General features: G+C 44.7%; 1 protein-coding gene across 1 annotated transcript in view; it reads left to right on the top strand.

The window, feature by feature from the left end:
* LOC149438288 (dymeclin-like) overlaps positions 1-19,809 on the top strand; it is a 117,751-nt gene that overhangs the window by 32,259 nt on the left and 65,683 nt on the right. Inside the window, exon 2 of the mRNA XM_089660022.1 lies at positions 9,971-10,140. Within this exon, the coding sequence (XP_089516148.1) occupies positions 10,001-10,140 (140 nt within the window). The 5' untranslated portion in view covers positions 9,971-10,000. The remainder of the gene's footprint in view (positions 1-9,970; positions 10,141-19,809) is intronic.

Raw genomic sequence — 19,809 nt, 5'->3', positions numbered from 1 at the left:
GTGTGTTCTGATGGGGGGGGGGGGGTAGGCCTGTGTGGCTGTAGGAAACTGTGGGGTTTTTTTTTGTTTTTTTTGTTCAGCCTGCTTTTTGAATGAAAAAAAAACTTCATGTTTACCCAGCTTAACGTGGTACTTAACAGAGTTACTAAACCCTGGACCCCGCATTCACTATATCTGGTCTCCCCGGACCCTGCATTCACTATATCCGGTCTCCCCGGACCCTGCATTCACTATATCCGCTCTCCCCGGACCCTGCATTCACTATATCCGCTCTCCCCGGACCCTGCATTCACTATATCCGCTCTCCCCGGACCCTGCATTCACTATATCCGCTCTTCCCGCACCCTGCATTCACTATATCCGCTCTTCCCGCACCCTGCATTCACTATATCCGCTCTTCCCGGACCCTGCATTCACTATATCCGCTCTCCCCGGACCCCGCATTCACTATATCCGGTCTCCCCGGACCCCGCATTCACTATATCCGGTCTCCCCGGACCCCGCATTCACTATATCCGCTCTCCCCGGACCCCGCATTCACTATATCCGCTCTCCCCGGACCCCGCATTCACTATATCCGCTCTCCCCGGACCCCGCATTCACTATATCCGCTCTCCCCGGACCCCGCATTCACTATATCCGCTCTCCCCGGACCCCGCATTCACTATATCCGCTCTCCCCGGACCCCGCATTCACTATATCCGCTCTCCCCGGACCCCGCATTCACTATATCCGCTCTCCCCGGACCCCGCATTCACTATATCCGCTCTCCCCGGACCCCGCATTCACTATATCCGCTCTCCCCGGACCCCGCATTCACTATATCCGCTCTCCCCGGACCCCGCATTCACTATATCCGCTCTCCCCGGACCCGGCATTCACTATATCCGCTCTCCCCGGACCCGGCATTCACTATATCCGCTCTCCCCGGACCCGGCATTCACTATATCCGCTCTCCCCGGACCCGGCATTCACTATATCCGCTCTCCCCGGACCCGGCATTCACTATATCCGCTCTCCCCGGACCCGGCATTCACTATATCCGCTCTCCCCGGACCCGGCATTCACTATATCCGCTCTCCCCGGACCCGGCATTCACTATATCCGCTCTCCCCGGACCCTGCATTCACTATATCCGCTCTCCCCGGACCCGGCATTCACTATATCCGCTCTCCCCGGACCCTGCATTCACTATATCCGCTCTCCCTGGACCCGGCATTCACTATATCCGCTCTCCCCGGACCCCGCATTCACTATATCCGCTCTCCCCGGACCCCGCATTCACTATATCCGCTCTCCCCGGACCCCGCATTCACTATATCCGCTCTCCCCGGACCCCGCATTCACTATATCCGCTCTCCCCGGACCCCGCATTCACTATATCCGCTCTCCCCGGACCCCGCATTCACTATATCCGCTCTCCCCGGACCCCGCATTCACTATATCCGCTCTCCCCGGACCCCGCATTCACTATATCCGCTCTCCCCGGACCCCGCATTCACTATATCCGCTCTCCCCGGACCCCGCATTCACTATATCCGCTCTCCCCGGACCCCGCATTCACTATATCCGCTCTCCCCGGACCCCGCATTCACTATATCCGCTCTCCCCGGACCCCGCATTCACTATATCCGCTCTCCCCGGACCCCGCATTCACTATATCCGGTCTCATGAGCGGAAACAGAAGATGACCCGGATGTTTATGTCCGAGGAATCTTCGTAAACACGAATGAAAAATCCAAATGTTAAAAGTAGATTGGCCGAATGAGATAATGAAACCAGAATTGTGCAGATTATATTTTATGTCTCACTATTTATGTATATAGGTCATGTAATAAACGATATTATACTCATTGCTGGTGATTGTTGTGTATATCGATCGTGCTGTACGGAAGGGCGTGGCTACAAGGTCACATGCACACCGCATCACTTCCACTTGTACAGAAGACGTCAACACTACGTTTTGCCCAACGAAAGATTTTTTTGATTGGTTAATGTGGGCCACAATTTCGACCAACGAACAAACGCCTCTCGGGCATCGTATGACTGATCGGTCGATTTTCTAATCGTGTATTCCCACCTTAAGTCAAATAGAAATGGAGCTAGCAATCTAGAAACTGAATTTTAGTGATTCTGCCAGTAAAAGGGTCAAATACTGTATAATAGTAATATAATAATAATAATCTCACATGGCCTTAGCAATTCTAACAACTGGTACCTTGATACTTGCTATCTGCGTTTATAAAGCGTTGCTGGGCAATGTAGGAGGAGAATTATAATTACTGGATATTTATCCCTTTGAAGGATTTTTTTTTTATAATTTTAAAAAGTGACAAATTGTTGCTACAGATTTCACATGTAATACAGAATATCTTATCTACAAAAGGGTATTTGTGTTGGCAGCTTCTCCTGGTGTGGTCAGACGGCACAAGGAAGTGGTTGTATCTACAAGCTTGGTAATGAACATCCTGGAAGGTTCCTCCATTGTAGCGTCATGTAGTGAGGAGTCAGAGGGACATGCAAATATTGATTCAGTTTTAACAGTCTTCAACCCTGTGCTGTTCTTCCTCTTCAGCTGTTGTCCTGCGTATGGACTACATACTTGTGGATATTAACAAAGAACCACACGGTCTACTGGAAAAGTAGGATGCTGTCTCTTTGAGGATTTGATGAAATTGATGCGTATAGTTGAACACTTGAAATTTAAAAAAAAAAACTGGTCGTAATCGGTATTGTTACGGGTCACCAAAGGAGACCTCCAGACAGATCTAAAAAGTATTATTAACCTCCCTAGCGGTATGATTCTTTCCGATTTTTTTTTGTGCTGAAAGCGGTACCATTATTTTGCATGAAAATATGTACCGTATTTTTCGCTCCATAAGACGCACTTTTTTCCCCCAAAAAAAGGGGGGAAAATGTCAGTGCGTCTTATGGAGCGAATATAGAGCGGCCGGTCCGGTATTTCCACCGCCGCCGTGCAGAATACCGGGCCGGCCGCTCAGCTCTGCAGCGGGACCTTAAGGAGAGGACTGCTGACCTTTGGGGAGGTGGGGAGCGGGTACCTGAATTGGACAGGTACCCGCTCTTACTTCTTTGTTCTTTGATCTTACCTGTTCCTCTATCCAGCGGCGCGCTGTCTTCCCGGCTTCTGTAGTGTGGGCACTGGGCATGACAGCCGGGTGCCAAGTGCGCATGCGCAAGAAGCGGTGCTTTTTGTGAATGGTAAGGCGGTACCTGGGACACATGACCGATCCCAGAAGCCGCCGGACCAATCACAAAGCGCAAGTGCTTCTCGCTCATGCGCACTGGGCACCCGGCTGTCATGCCGAGCGCCATTACAGAAGCTGGGAAGACAGCGCGCGGCTGGATCGAGGAACAGGTAAGATCAAACAAAAACTCTGCGGAAGTGGGAGCGGGTACCTGTCAAATTCAGGTACCTGCTCCCCACCTCCCCAAAGGTCAGCAGTCATCTCCTGTACTGTCCGCAGTCTCTGGTCATCCCTGTGCTGTCCGCAGTCTCTGGTCATCCCTGTGCTGTCCGCAGTCTCTGGTCATCCCTGTGCTGTCCGCAGTCTCTGGTCATCCCTGTGCTGTCCGCAGTCTCTGGTCATCCCTGTGCTGTCCGCAGTCTCTGGTCATCCCTGTGCTGTCCGCAGTCTCTGGTCATCCCTGTGCTGTCCGCAGTCTCTGGTCATCCCTGTGCTGTCCGCAGTCTCTGGTCATCCCTGTGCTGTCCGCAGTCTCTGGTCATCCCTGTGCTGTCCGCAGTCTCTGGTCATCCCTGTGCTGTCCGCAGTCTCTGGTCATCCCTGTGCTGTCCGCAGTCTCTGGTCATCCCTGTGCTGTCCGCAGTCTCTGCTCATCCCTGTGCTGTCCGCAGTCTCTGCTCATCCCTGTGCTGTCCGCAGTCTCTGCTCATCCCTGTGCTGTCCGCAGTCTCTGGTCATCCCTGTGCTGTCCGCAGTCTCTGGTCATCCCTGTGCTGTCCGCAGTCTCTGCTCATCCCTGTGCTGTCCGCAGTCTCTGCTCATCCCTGTGCTGTCCGCAGTCTCTGCTCATCCCTGTGCTGTCCGCAGTCTCTGGTCATCCCTGTGCTGTCCGCAGTCTCTGGTCATCCCTGTGCTGTCCGCAGTCTCTGGTCATCCCTGTGCTGTCCGCAGTCTCTGGTCATCCCTGTGCTGTCCGCAGTCTCTGGTCATCCCTGTGCTGTCCGCAGTCTCTGGTCATCCCTGTGCTGTCCGCAGTCTCTGGTCATCCCTGTGCTGTCCGCAGTCTCTGGTCATCCCTGTACTGTGTCTGCAGTCTCTGGTCATCCCTGTACTGTGTCTGCAGTCTCTGGTCATCCCTGTACTGTGTCTGCAGTCTCTGGTCATCCCTGTACTGTGTCTGCAGTCCATTAGTTCAGAATTTTTTTTCCTGTTTTCTGCCTCTAAAACCTAGGTGCGTCTTATGGAGCGAAAAATACGGTAGTTTTTTTTTATTGTAGGCTGTAATTTTTAGGAATAACTCACTGAAATCTGTACGAACAAGAGTCTATTAAACATCCCGGATATGATAAAATTTGAAACACGAAATCATGAATTATATATTAATAAATAATCATAAAAAATAATAATATAATAATAAATTTAATTCAATAATATAATCAAACCAAAAACACTGAAATTTGAAATACAGAGGCAAATTCGCACATCGCTGAGCAAAGTCGCAAAATCGTTTTCAGTGTCTGATGAGGAATTTCCCCCACGAATCATTATCACTCAATTCTGCAAGTGGTTCTGATTTACTATCGCTGTTCTCTAGCCGGTCTAAAACCGCTTTTGACCTAAAGGGACGCTTTTTGGACGCCATGGACGTTTCTAAGTTTCCAGGCAGAAAGAACAGTAAAAATGCAGGCAGGGCGCCGGACAAAGCACTCGGGACAAAATGTATGTGAAATGCATTGAAATAGCAATGACAGCAAAAATGACATTTTTTAAAAAATTCAAATTTCCCGCCGGCGGCGCCCGTACGTCCCGACGTCACAGGGACCGGAACACAGAAGCCAGATGCCGGCATCGGCCGGAGGAGATGGCCGGGGACGCTGCAGGGGACACATCGCGGGAGCCAAGGACAAGGTAAGTGCTGCAGGGACCCCCTATGCAGCGCCGCATGGTAAGCCCGAGTGTAGCTCGGGGTTACCACTTTTGGTATAAAAATTTTACCCCGAGCTACACTCGGGAATACCGCCAGGGGGGTCAAACGTTGACCACGATGACCTACCTGCAGCAAGTGAAGTGGAGGAGATCTTGTCCTGGATAGAACTCCACATTTCAGTCCTGTCAACTATGTACATTTAAAGTGTAGAAAATTAGAACACAGACTTAGTCAGGTGCTATCATCTAATGGGGAAAGAACAAAAAGAGGGCGCACAGGCCTAGTGCATTACCATAAAAAATGTTTAATAAAAATAAAGTAGGTGTTGTACTCACAAACGACAATATAGTCAAGGCACATCATAGAAGAACAGCTGGATCAACACCGCGCTGAGTAACAGTCCACAATAGGGAGTTTAGACATCCAAAAGCTGACGCATTTCGAGGACTTGCCTCTTCCTCAGAGCCAACTGACCAAATGTCTGCTCCCTCTTTTATATGCTCACTACTAGTTAAACCAAAGGTCACATGGGCCGTCCTGGACACTCCCCTGTGCAGGTGGAGGAGTCACAGGGGCAATCGACATAATGTAAGTAAACACGAAAGGTTTACCTTAAAACCATTGAAACTAGTGACAATCATAAAATCATATGAACCATAAGAAGTGTGCACAGTGGAAAATAAATAAATAAATGGAAAGTTACACATATATAAAAAATAATAAAAATCCTTCCCTGGTGATGCACTGCACTGCTCGCCTTTAAATAAATAAATGGATGGATGAGCAACGCTACGAAGCTGCCTAGTGCTCTGCTTGCCATAGACAACCATGGGACATGGATTTAATATAGAGAGTAGATCTGAAACCCAGCAGAGACACTTATTAATTCATAGAGATGCAGCCTACAGGGTGTGTGCTTATCATTCTAGTATAGTCATATGATGAAACGTAGGTATGTGTGGCAATGTAGTGCACCATGGATGGATATGCATATGCAATACTATATACAAGAACAAAGGAGATAAATCACTAGTAAAACATAAATGTTGATATAAAAAGTATTTTTTATTAAACATTTTTTATTAAACATTTTTTATGGTAATGCACTAGGCCTGTGCGCCCTCTTTTTGTTCTTTCCCAATTCAGTATATTTGGATTCCCCCGGTCCATTTGAGGGCAGCAAGGTGTGCATGTTCCAGGACATTCTTAATGTGGTTGTAGCATCGAGTCCATCCCCAAGCGCTGGAGCATTTGTGTTTGCTGGTTCTTTGCTATCATCTAATGCCCCGTACACACGGTCAGAAAATCGGATGTCAAAAATCACTTTTGCAGGGATCGCACAATAATTTTGATCGTTCGTAGACCTCTTTTAACAGCTGATCGTGACAGGTCATGCAAAAATGTCCGATAGAATAAGCACAAAAGGTTTTATCGTACGATTACAGCAATTATTTTATTAAATATAAACTGCTAAATACCTTTTATCATCAACAGTTAGAGCACTGGTTAAAATTTGTAGGAGGAGTCTTCATTCTGCTCTAGGAGGATGTGAAACCTCTGACCCTATGTCTGGACAGTGCTGATTGGTCCTGTGCTAATCACATGCACTTTCTCAAGAAAAAAAAAAAAAAAACCTTTCTAGCAATACACACCAAACTGAGCATGTGCATGTGACTACGGATTCAGTCTGTATCAGGTGGTCATTTCAACAAGAGGAGGGACAGATAAGAAAGGTTCAAACAGCCTTTTTTATACAATGCAGAGGATTAACCCCTTAGGTTCCACAGTGAGTATAACAAGCATGCTTTACTGCATCTACAGACTGATTGTACTGTTGGGGGTTTAGTAACACTTTAAGCCTGCCCAATTCTTGCTTCTACAGATACCTTTTTAATTATATTTGTTAATTGGGAGTGAGTGTGTGTGTGTGTGTGTATGTATGTATATATATATATATATATATATATATATATATATATATGTGTGTGTGTGTATATGTATGTATGTATGTACAGTGGGGATCGAAAGTTTGGGCACCCCAGCTAAAAATTTGTATTAATGTGCATAAAGAAGCCAAGGAAAGATGGAAAAATCTCCAAAAGGCATCAAATTACAGATTAGACATTCTTATAATATGTCAACAAAAGTTAGATTTTATTTCCATCATTTACACTTTCAAAATAACAGAAAACAAAAAAATGGCGTCTGCAAAAGTTTGGGCACCCTGCAGAGTTAATATCTTGTACTGCCCCCTTTGGCAAGTATCACAGCTTGTAAACGCTTTTTGTAGCCAGCCAAGAGTCTTTCAATTCTTGTTTGAGGTATCTTTGCCCATTCTTCCTTACAAAAGTCTTCCAGTTCTTTGAGATTTCTGGGCTGTCTGTCACACACTGCTCTTTTAAGGTCTATCCATAGATTTTCAATTATGTTGAGGTCAGGAGATTGTGAAGGCCATGGCAAAACCTTCAGTTTACGCCTCTTGATGTAATCCCCCATGGATTTCGAGGTGTGTTTAGGATCATTATCCATTTGTAGAAGCCATCCTCTCTTTAACTTTAGCTTTTTCACAGATGGCATCAAGTTACCATCCAAAATTTGCTGAAATTTTATTGAATCCATTTTTCCTTCTACCCGTGAGATGTTCCCTGTGCCACTGGCTGCAACACAACCCCAAAGCATGATTGATCCAACCCCATGCTTAACAGTTGGACAGAGGTTCTTTTCATTAAATTCTGTGCCCCTTCTTCTCCAAACGTACCTTTGCTCATTCCGGCCAAAAAGTTCAATTTTAACCTCATCGGTCCACAGAACTTGTTTCCAAAATGCATCAGGCTTGTCTATATGTTCATTTGCAAAGTTCAAACGATGATTTTTGTGGTGAGGACGTAGAAGAGGTTTTCTTCTGATGACTCTTCCATGAAGACCATATTTGTACAAGTATCTCTTTATAGTGGAATAGTGTACCAGAACTCCAGTGTCTGCCAGATCTTTCTGGAGGGATCGTGCAGTCAAACGTGGGTTTTGAATTGTTTTTCTCACAATCCTGCGAGCTGTTCTGTCTGATATTTTTCTTGGTCTTCCAGATCTTGCTTTAACTTCCACTGTTCCTGATGACTGCCATTTCTTAATTACATTCCGAACAGAGGATATTGACATCTGAAAACTCTTTGCTATCTTCTTATAGCCTTCTCCAGCTTTGTGAGTGTCAGCTATTTTCAGTTTCAGTTTTCTAGACAACTGCTTAGAAGAACCCATGGTGCTGATTGTTGGGGCAAGGTCAGATGAGTCTGGGCATTTAAAACCTTTGAGATTGACATCACCTGGTCTTCCCAGACGATGATTGAGAACAATCCATGACACTGGGTGGTCTCAGCTTTGCAAAGGGGGCAGTGCATGCTATAAATTCTGCAGGGTGCCCAAACTTTTGCAGACGCCATTTTTTTTGTTTTCTGTTATTTTGAAAGTGTAAATGATGGAAATAAAATCTAACTTTTGTTGACATATTATAATAATGTCTAATCTGTAATTTGATGCCTTTTGGAGATTTTTCCATCTTTCCTTGGCTTCGTTATGCACATTAATACAAATTTTTAGCTGGGGTGCCCAAACTTTCGATCCCCACGGTGTGTATGTGTGTGTGTATGTGTATATGTGTGTGTATATATGTATGTGTGTATATATATATATATATATATATATATATATATATATATATATATATATATATATATATACATACATACATACATACATACATACATACATACATACATACATACAATATAATTTTATTTTTTTTGTTCTCAAATAACGTTAGATCATTAACAATTGATAGCTAAAGACCACAAAATGCCATACTGCTCAGTAGTGGCAGTTTTTTTTTTTTTTTTTATAAAACAAAAAGATTAGACGTTGTTGTTATCAGACTTGCCATTCATGTGGAGTGCAGTGCATGTTGTATATGTATCCAAAATAATTGAAGCCGCAGTCCTACTTCCCAGGAATCCCACATTCTGCAGCACTGTCCCAGATTTTGACACAAATCCTGCAGTCCTGCTGAACCATGCTTTGTCTGCAGTGCTACACTTCCTGGCGTTGCTGTTCTGCACAGCAGGTTCAGGGCAGGAGAAATGGTGAAATGACAGATGACAGCAGCTGGTCCATAGTTTAGTAAAAGTGTAGTCTTGTCATTAGAACATGTAACGAATCTGATGCCCTGGAATTCCTCCAATCAGGATGTTTGATACTATCATGTCCGTGCCAGACCTTTCTTGCAGTTCTAGAACATCTGAATGGTTATACGTTAGTATGACTGAATGGCGGTTTCTCTGCAATACTGCAAGCATTGGAGGCAATGAAGTTGGGAGAAAACATTTGGACTTGAAGGACAGTCACTTGAAGGACAGTCACTTGAAGGACAGTCACTTGAAGGACAGTCACTTGAAGGACAGTCACTTGAAGGACAGTCACTTGAAGGACAGTCACTTGAAGGACAGTCACTTGAAGGACAGTCACTTGAAGGACAGTCACTTGAAGGACAGTCACTTGAAGGACAGTCACTTGAAGGACAGTCACTTGAAGGACAGTCACTTGAAGGACAGTCACTTGAAGGACAGTCACTTGAAGGACAGTCACTTGAAGGACAGTCACTTGAAGGACAGTCACTTGAAGGACAGTCACTTGAAGGACAGTCACTTGAAGGACAGTCACTTTAAGATGGACCTGCTAGTACAGTATTTCACTGAGTTGTTGGCGTCGTCATGTTATTCAGATGACAATACATTGCATTTTCTTCTTTGAATCAATGATGTGTCTTTGTGTGTTTGCTGTTTAGGAATGATCAGACTACTGACCCTCTAGCAACATGGGTGCCAACAGCAGCACGATTAGTGAGCTCTCTGAGAACGACTATTTGAAGAAACTGTCCGGGACAGAGGCCATTTCTGAGAATGAGCCCTTCTGGAACCAGCTCCTGTCTTTTACCTTCAGCACCCCAACAAACAGGTGAGCACAAGAGAATTAAACCCCAAAACATACATGTAATATGCTGCAACTTACCAGTCCATTGATGTGGTGGCTGCATTTGTTTACCTTTTTCAGACCTTTTTCCTTTATTTTGATAGTAACACACTTCCTGTCCTAGGACAGGACAAGAATGCGGAAGAGCTTGCTTTTTGTTTGGCGCCAGGTTTGTGTCTGAACCTGGAATTCGGCTCTCATTTCATGTCCAATAATCTGTGAGCTCGGGATTCCCTGCACCGCAGCGGATTTATACATAGAGGTGGAAATGCTTGTGACAATTTGACCTAATTTTGCTACATGGCCTTATTAGGTTAATTTCATTGGATCAGGAATGACAGCTGATTTTCTGGTCTGGACCTGAACCCTGTTCTGAACAAACACAGGCCCATCCCTAGACCATAAGTATTAGGACTACAATGTTTTGTGTTCAGAGTGAACAGAGAATGTTAAGAGGCAGAGATAATTGGAGGTTATAGCTCAAAGGATTTCTGGCAGATCAATGGATATTTTGCTGCACTTTTTGGACAGATATATACCGTATTTTTCACTCCATAAGACGCACCTGACCATAAGATGCACCTAGGTTTTAGAGGCAGAAAACAGGAAAAAAAAATTCTGAACTAATGGACTGCAGACATAGTACAGGAGATGACCAGAGACTGCGGACAGCACAGGGATGACCAGAGACTGCAGACACAGTACAGGAGATGACCAGAGACTGCAGACATAGTACAGGAGATGACCAGAGACTGCAGACACAGTACAGGAGATGACCAGAGACTGCAGACACAGTACAGGAGATGACCAGAGACTGCAGACACAGTACAGGAGATGACCAGAGACTGCAGACACAGTACAGGAGATGACCAGAGACTGCAGACACAGTACAGGAGATGACCAGAGACTGCAGACACAGTACAGGAATGACCAGAGACTGCGGACAGCACAGGGATGACCAGAGACTGCGGACAGCACAGGGATGACTGCTGACCTTTGGGGAGGTGGGGAGCGCGTACCTGAATTTGACAGATACCCGCTCTTACTTCCGCGGAGTTGTTCTTTATCTTACCTGTTCCTCGATCCAGCCGCGCGCTGTCTTCCCAGCTTCTGTAATGGCGCTCGGCATGACAGCCGGGTGCCCAGTGCGCATGAGCGAGAAGCACTTGCCCTTTATGATTGGTCCGGCGGCTTCTGGGATCTGTCATGTGTCCCAGGTACCGCCTTACCATTCACAAAAAGCACCGCTTCTTGCGCATTCGCACTTGGCACCCGGCTGTCATGCCCAGTGCCCACACTACAGAAGCCGGGAAGACAGCGCGCCGCTGGATAGAGGAACAGGTAAGATCAAAGAACAGCTCCGCGGAAGTAAGAGCGGGTACCTGTCAAATTCAGGTACCCGCTCCCCACCTCCCCAAAGGTCAGCAGTAATCTCCATAAGGTCCCGCTGCAGAGCTGAGCGGCCGGCCCGGTATTCTGACACGGCGGCGGTGGAAATACCGGACCGGCTGCTCTATATTCGCTCCATAAGACGCACTGACATTTTCCCCCCTTTTTTTGGGGGGAAAAAAGTGCGTCTTATGGAGCGAAAAATACGGTAACCAAAAAAAGCTTAGCATGGTTTATTTTCCAGAAACAAAAGGAACAAATAAAATGTTATTTGTTGGAGTTTACATACACTTTACAAAGTATTAGTCTAGCCATTTTTTTCCTTCGTTTTGAAACGAGTATGGAAGGATTGGAATCCCTGTTTGGGTTTTACTGCTTTCTAGAGCTTCTGTTAGAAAGATTTCCCTCACTTATGTACTGGTGACAAGTTTTGCTAAATAGGAAGTGAGGGAACATCTGTAACAGGGATACAGATCACAATAATATGCTGACAGAGGCTTTAGCCTTCCTCTGCTTTAATAAAAAGAAAAAAAAAAAGCCTGTGCCCTTGTTGCAAATTTTTCCTACTTTCTGCCTGAAGAAACCATTGTCACTTGTGCTGAATGTTGCAGAGAATGGCAGTCACTTACTGATGTGGGCACTGTGCACCGCAGCAGTGTTTAAATCCATACTGGCACGATGACACAACCCCAGGGGATATGTCCATAATGGCCTTGGCTCCTAGAAAGTGGGTTGAATGATGGTAGGTGTCACCCTGGAGTGCGTGGGGGACAGCGATGGAGAGGAGTTTTGCAGTAAAAACTACATTTTTATTTACTTTGAAAGAGGCGGTTTCACAAAACTGCAAACATACATACCTAGATGGCTGCAGCACCTACACCGAGAACTGAGCAATCAAAGACCGTCTTCGGTGCCAAGAGACCTGTCCGTCACTGGCTCTCTGCTCCTCCAGTGCTCACTGGGCTGTGGAGGGGCGGGAGCAGTTGGCTTGGCATTCTGGCCATTCAGGTTTCTGGGCAGATCCAGACATTAACGCGCTGTTTGCTGAATCTGGGAAAAGAACTAAGCTCACGCCTATGATCCCCAGTAGAAGTAAGGTCAAAAAAGCTTTGGCCATACTTCTGCTTTAACCACTTGCCCTCCAGAGGATTTACCACCCCTTCCTGACCCAGCCATTTTTTTGCGATACAGCGGCGTGTTACTTTACAGACAATTGCGTGGTCATGCAACACTGTACATAAATAAAATTTATGTCCTTTTTTTTCCCATAAATAGAGCTTTTTTTCGGTGGTATTTTGGTCACCTGTGAGGTTTTTTTTTTGTTTTTTTTTTTTGTTTTTTTTTTTTTGTTTTTTTGCATTATAAACAAAAAAGACCGGCAATTTTGAAAAAAAAAAAATATATATTTTTGACTTTTTGCTATAAAACGTATCCAGTAAAGAAATGTAAAAAATCATATTTCTTCATAAATTTAGGCCAAAATGTATTCTGCTACGTCTGCAAAAAAAAAAAAAAAAATCCCAATACATGTAAATTAATTGGTTTACGTGAAAGTTATACTGTCTACAAATGGCGGTGTATACATACTGGAATTTTTTTTATTATTTTATTTTTTTTTAATATTAGTAATGGAGGCGATCAGCGACTTACAGCGGGACTGTGGTGGGCATTCAGACTCTGGGGGGAAACTAACTGCCAATGACAACCCCAGTGACACTTAAGTGCTAATAAAAAGCACTGACACACTACTAATGACACTGGGCAGGAAGGGGTTAATATTTGCGACCAGATGGTTAAGTGTGTGCTGTTTTACTGTGTGTGCTCTGTGTGCGTTTTACTAGGGAAACCTACTGCTGTGTATTTCTCTGCTGTGCATAGAAATACACAGCAGCATGTTACTGCTGGCAGGAGAGACCTGTGTTTACACACAGGTCTCTCCCGTGTCAAGTGATACTTGGAGATCGCTGGGTGTCGGCAGGGAATCTCCAGCGAGGACCTGTTGATAGACATCTGTAGCTGCGCGCCCCCTACCCAGAGATGTAAAATCACGTGTGTGTGTACAACGTATACAATTCAAAATACTTACAGCTTACAAAGCCATCCACAACACTGCCCCCGGCTACATCACCAACCTCATCCACAGATATCGGCCAAATCGCCCGCTCCGCTCCTCCCAAGATATCTTCCTCTCTAGCTCCCTCATCACCTGCTCCCACACTCTCCTCCAGGACTTCTCCAGAGCCTCCCCCATCCTCTGGAACTTCCTACCACAGCATGTCCGGTCAACTCCCACCCTGTCTGTCTTTAGGCGATCTTTGAAGACTCACTTCTTCAGGGAAGCCTACCCCACCTCCACCTAAGAATTGTACTTGAATCACCTCCACCAGATCATCCCCCGCAGCTATCACCTTTTGTATCACCTCCCCCTTCCTTTAGATTGTAAGCTCCACGAGCCGGACCCTCCTATTCCTTCTGTACTGAAATGTATTGTAATTGTGTTGTCTCCCTTATAATGTAAAGCGCTGCGCAAACTGTTGGCTCTATATAAATGCTGTATAATAATAATATACATGTGATTTTGCGCAGCCCTGCCACCTTGTAGCAGTAGTTCTGCTATAGGGCAGTGGGGAAGCGGTTCACAAGACTTGGGAATTTTATTATAAAACCGTCACTGGGTTTTAATGTGAATGCAGTGGCAGTGAGAGTCTGTGATGGTAAGGGTTGAGAACAGGGTCTTCATTGGGGTGAATTCATTATTGCTGTCTCTGGTATCAGTCATAGATGCTGATTTATTCCACCCTGACCATTCATGAAAAAAGATCTTTTTTTTTTTTTTTTTTTTTTTTTTTTTGTGGATTTACGTTTGTATGCAGTAAGGGAGAATAGGAAGGTACCTGTGATTACAGCTGCAGTTTGAAATACTGTCTACCTGGACCCGCAGCATTTGCTGTTTTATTGAAGTTCAATACTTGTCTTATCTCTGTAGTTCATAGCTATAAAATCCTGGCACTGCTGTACTTTTATACTGAAGCTGCTATTCGAAGTCAACTCGAAGACGAAAAAGAAGCAACTGGAAAACAAAGTATATATCTAGGCCAAAAAAATTAAAATAAAAATCCTTCAGTACATCACTGCAATACATACACACCTCTTTGTTTTATCAATGTAAAAACCCAGCAAGTACAGAAAAATACCAGATGAGCCGCCAAAATTCTGAGAATTTCCTAACAGCATCCGCTGCACTGAACTCATGAAGTGTTGTCGGCTCTGCCTGAGATCCCTTTCTGGACTACAGGACACCTCCCCCCTTATTTGTTAGTTTGGAAACCTAGCAGGGGAGAACTATGCAGGCTCAATAATACTACGTGGGATTTCAGTGCAGCAGAGGCCGTTGGACATGTACAGTATTTGTCTGTACTCCTCAGTGGGTTACAATATGTACATAACCTAGTAGCCATTGCTACATTTAGCTATATTGCAGCGGTTTCATTCCAAACCAGATAGACTATAGATATGGTCCTGTCAAAGGACGCTGTCTTTATTTATTTCAGGTACTTATATAGCGCCGTCAATTTTACGCAGCGCTTTACATATATATATTACATTCACATCAGTCCCTAACCCTCAAGGGGCGTACAATGTAAGGTCCCTAACTTACATTCATTCATACGCGAACTAGGAACAATTTAGACAGGAGACAATTCACCTACCAGCATGTCTTTGGAGTGTGGGAGGAAACTGGAGTACCCGGAGGAAACCCATGCAGGCACAGGGAGAACATGCAAACTCCAGGCAGGTGGTGCCGTGGTGAGGATTCGAACCAACGACCCGAGTACTGCCAGGTGGGAGTGCTAACCACTTAGCCACTGTGCTGCCCAACCAACCTTTATAACCAACCTTTGTCTCTGTCTGTAGCTGTTCATGTTTCAGTTGAGTATCTGCAGGATCAGTCTGCTGTTTCACACCTAGGCCATATATCTGCGTTTTTGTTCATCCTTGCAACAATTTTTGAAATCCGAAAGAAAACCGCTATAGGTCATTTTGAATCTCCGTGTTTAGACGTTCTCACATTCCCCCCTGCTGGTTTCTAGGGAGAAGTGCTTTCTGTCTGACATTTTCCCCAAGGTCAGGTTCAGGAATACTGTTTTAAAGGATAAGTTCACCTTTAAAAAAAAAAAAAAAAAAAAAAAGATAGATGCACTTTTTTTTTTTTTTTTTTGTTTACAGGTAAAAAAAATGTGTGAATACTTGGATCACCAAGCCGCTGCAGGAGCGGGAACATGTTAAATGTTCCATCCTAAAAACAGGTGGAACATGCAACATCCTCCTGAGCCCGGGTTCGCACTGATGCGGTGTGAAATTTGCACCAGTTTCTCTGCAATTTCCTCACCGCATCATAATCGCACCCTGTTTACACCATTGCGGGTTTGTATTTTAAGTTAACGACACCCCGAAATCAGTTCGCAGAATGCGGTGCGATGTGCAGAATCGGATTGTATGGGTGTGAACACCCATGCGATCCGATTCTAGTGCGGGCCAAAAAAAGGGTCCTGCGCCTTTTTGGAGCAAATGTGGGGCGAATTGAGCCATACAGATGTATGGCTCAAATCTCACCGCACAGAATTCGCATGTGATTTGCACAGGAATGCGGTGTGGTTCCTGTGCAAATCACATGCGGTATGTTGCACCACACCAGTGTGAATCCAGACTGAAGGTGATCTTATCCTTTTAAACCTTCTTATTGTACTTGGGAGCTTCCTAGGTAAAGACCTGAGTATCTGTTCTCAGGCTTCTGTAACTAAGATCTGTTGAATGGTTCCTATACCCGTTTATGACCTTTCTTTGTTTCTTGGAGATCGTCTTTATTCACTTGCCCTGACATTGCCCTTGTGTTTGACCTTGGCCCTGCCTGAACATTTTTGTATCATATCTAAATTCTGCCTTCTGTGAGCTGTTACCACTTCATGTGTAACTGTGTGCTGCAACCTGGAAGACTTTTTCAGCAAAGCTCATTATCCTTTGTGATGTGCTATGGTAAACCCCACACAGCTCCTGACACCCTGAGCTTCAGCCCTTTAACCTCCTTAGCGGTATTCCCGAGTGTAGCTCGGGGTAAAATTTCAGTACCAAGAGTGGTAACCCCGAGCTACACTCGGGCTTACCATGCGGCGTTGCTCAGGGGGTCCCTGCAGCACTTACCTTGTCCTTCGCTCCCGCGATGTGTCCCCTGCAGCGTCCCCGGCCATCTCCTCCGGCCGATGCCGGCATCCGCCTTCCGTGTTCTGGTCCCTGTGACGTCGGGACGTACGGGCGCCGGAACCGGCGGGAAATTTTAAATTTTAAAAAAATGTCATTTTTGCTGTCATTGCTGTTTCAATGCATTTCACATACATTTTGTCCCTACTGCTTTGTCCGGCGCCCTGCCTGCATTTTGACTTTTCTTTCTGCCTGGAAACTTAGAAAAGTCCATGGCGTCCAAAAAGCGTCCCTTTTACGTCAAAAGTGGTTTTAGACCGGCTAGAGAACAGCGATAGTAAATCAGAACCACTTGCAGAATTGAGTGATAATGATTCGTGGGGGAAATTCGTCATCAGACACTGAAAACGATTTTGCGACTTTGCTCAGCGATGTGCGAATTTGCCTCTGTATTTCAAATTTCAGTGTTTTTGGTTTGATTATATTATTGAATTAAATTTATTATTATTATATTATTATTTTTTATGATTATTTATTAAATTATAATTTATGATTTCGTGTTTCAAGTTTTATCATACCCGGGATGTTTACTAGAGTCTTGTTCGGACAGATTTCAGTGAGTTATTCCTAAAAATTACAGCCTACAATAAAAAACTACATATTTTCATGCAAAAAAATGGTACCGCTTTCAGCACAAAAAATTGGAAAGAATCAGACCACCGAGGAGGTTAAAGGGCATACATTTGCCTGGTGATGCAGGGGTCCGTCGCCTCCAGGACAGCTCAGCAGTTGGTATGGTGTTATTGGGAGCAACAAGCATGTCGGATTGATGTTTTGTAGGATGGATGGAAGATGCCCATGTCAACCATATACATAGCAGAGATGGTCCCACTCGATCGTTAATAAACTTTTCCAGTCTTTTCTGTTCCCCTCTGATAGCCTCCCTGGCGGTATTCCCGAGTGTAGCTCGGGGTAAAGTTTCAGTACCACAAGCGGTAACCCCGAGCTACACTCGGGCTCACCATGCGGCGTTGCTCCGCGATCTCTTCTTCACTTAGCTTGTCCTGCGCTCCCACGATGTCCCTCCTGCAGTGTCCCCTGTAATGTCCTCTGGCGGATGCCGGCAACTGTCTTCTGGGTTCCATCCCCTGCGACATCGGGACGGAGCGGCGGGAAATTTGAAAATGACAAAAAGTGACATTCACTAAATTCACATAGTAAAACATTCCTGTATCAAACCATTTCACATACATTTTGTCCCGAGTGCTTTGTCCGGCGCCCTGCCTGCATTTTTACTGTTCTTTCTGCCTGGAAACTGAGAAACGTCCATGGCGTCCAAAAAGTGTCCCTTTAGGTCAAAAGCGGTTTTAGACCGGCTAGAGAACAGCGATAGTAAATCAGAACCACTTGCAGAATTGAGTGATAATGATTCGTGGGGGAAATTCGTCATCAGACACTGAAAACGATTCTGTGACTTTGCACAGCGATGTGCGAACTTGGCGCTATATTTCACATTTTAGTGTTTTCGGTTTGATTATATTATTGAATTAAATTTATTATTATATTTTTTATGATTATTTATTAAATTATAATTTATGATTTCGTGTTTCAAATGTTATCATACCCGGGATGTTTACTAGACTCTTGTTCGGACAGATTTCAGTGAGTTGTTCCTAAAAATTACAGCCTACAATAAAAAAAACAACATATTTCCATGCAAAAAAATGTACCGCTTTGAGCACAGAAATATAGACATAATCAGACCGCCAGGGAGGTTAAGATGGTATGAGCCTGGAGCCTGTGGCTCCCTCAACCTTTCCTCTCGATTTACGTAAACTTGTTGGGTTTATGGATAATTTAACAGATATATTGCCCTACATGCTAATATTTTTATCTTTCCTGATTCTCCGTTCTCTGCTCATCAACATGCTAAGAATATTTAAAAATAAAATCTTTCCTTTTTCTTTACATAACTTATTATAGACCTAGTGGTGTCATCACTAGGCCTGTGTGCTTCTATATGCAGTGCAGGCAGATCATGGCTGGTGGGAGGCACTGGCAGGGTGCTGTGCATAGCTTACTAAAAACTTCACAGCCCCCCCCCCCCCCCTCCCCTTAAAATCACATTTTGTTGCTTTAAAATGAAGACACAGGTTTTGTTTTATCCAGCTGTATTTACTCAGTGCAACTTATAACATCCAAGTGAAAGATTTAATACCAGCATGTCAGGAAAAAAAAATTCAAAAACAGAATTACGGCATTTGAAAAAGTATCACCCCCACCTCCTAAAAATGACTTGTAAACTTAATCAGGTGTAGCTAATCACCTTCTCAATGGCACACAAAGCCATTTGGCTTTCAACTCTGATCAGCTTTGGTCATTTTGATTAGCTCAGCATGAAAAAAGCTTTCCTGGAGCATTTCAGTCCCTGGCAGTGCAATTGAAGCAAACAATTAAATATATTAGAAGTGTAAAGGGGAGGCTGACCTACCGATATATTCATAGAGCAACCAAAAGGGCTCTTTTTTTTTTCTGACATGTTGGTGTTCTATCTTTCACTGGGATGTTATAATTTTTCACTGCATAAATCTAGATGGATAAAACAAAAACTGTCTGTCTTCATTTCAGGCTACAAAGCGACAAAATGTGATTATGTTAAAGGATGTGATTATTTTCTATACCCACTTTATATAATGGCCACACCAGTAATATTGCTTCTGTTTATCTGTATATCTTCCCAGGTTCCTGAGCCCTCAGCTTATCAGGACACATTTGGGCCCTGAGTTGAGTGAGAGTGAAGGAAGCCTGGAGTTGTGTCCCTGGGTTGGGTGGTCTCTACAGGCACACATGGACATTCACACAAGCAACCTATGGTGTCTCCTGTTAAAGAGATCTGCTGATTTGTTAGGGAAGGGTGAGGAATTGCGAGTAGGGAAGTGGTGTTGGGGGGTTGGGAAAGAAAGGGAAGGTGAAGGCGGGTAGGTTGGGTGTAAAGATAAAATGTGCACAGAACAGAGGAGTTCAACACTCTGCCGCCTCGTGACTCCACACTCTTAAAGAAGCAGCAAC

The sequence above is a fragment of the Staurois parvus genome, unplaced genomic scaffold (assembly GCF_062004578.1).
Source record: "Staurois parvus isolate SC_StPar_1 unplaced genomic scaffold, SC_StPar_1.0 ptg001198l, whole genome shotgun sequence".
Taxonomy (NCBI): Eukaryota; Metazoa; Chordata; class Amphibia; order Anura; family Ranidae; genus Staurois; species Staurois parvus.
Note: the sequence above shows the minus strand (reverse complement) of the source record. Positions and strands in the feature narration are given on the sequence as shown.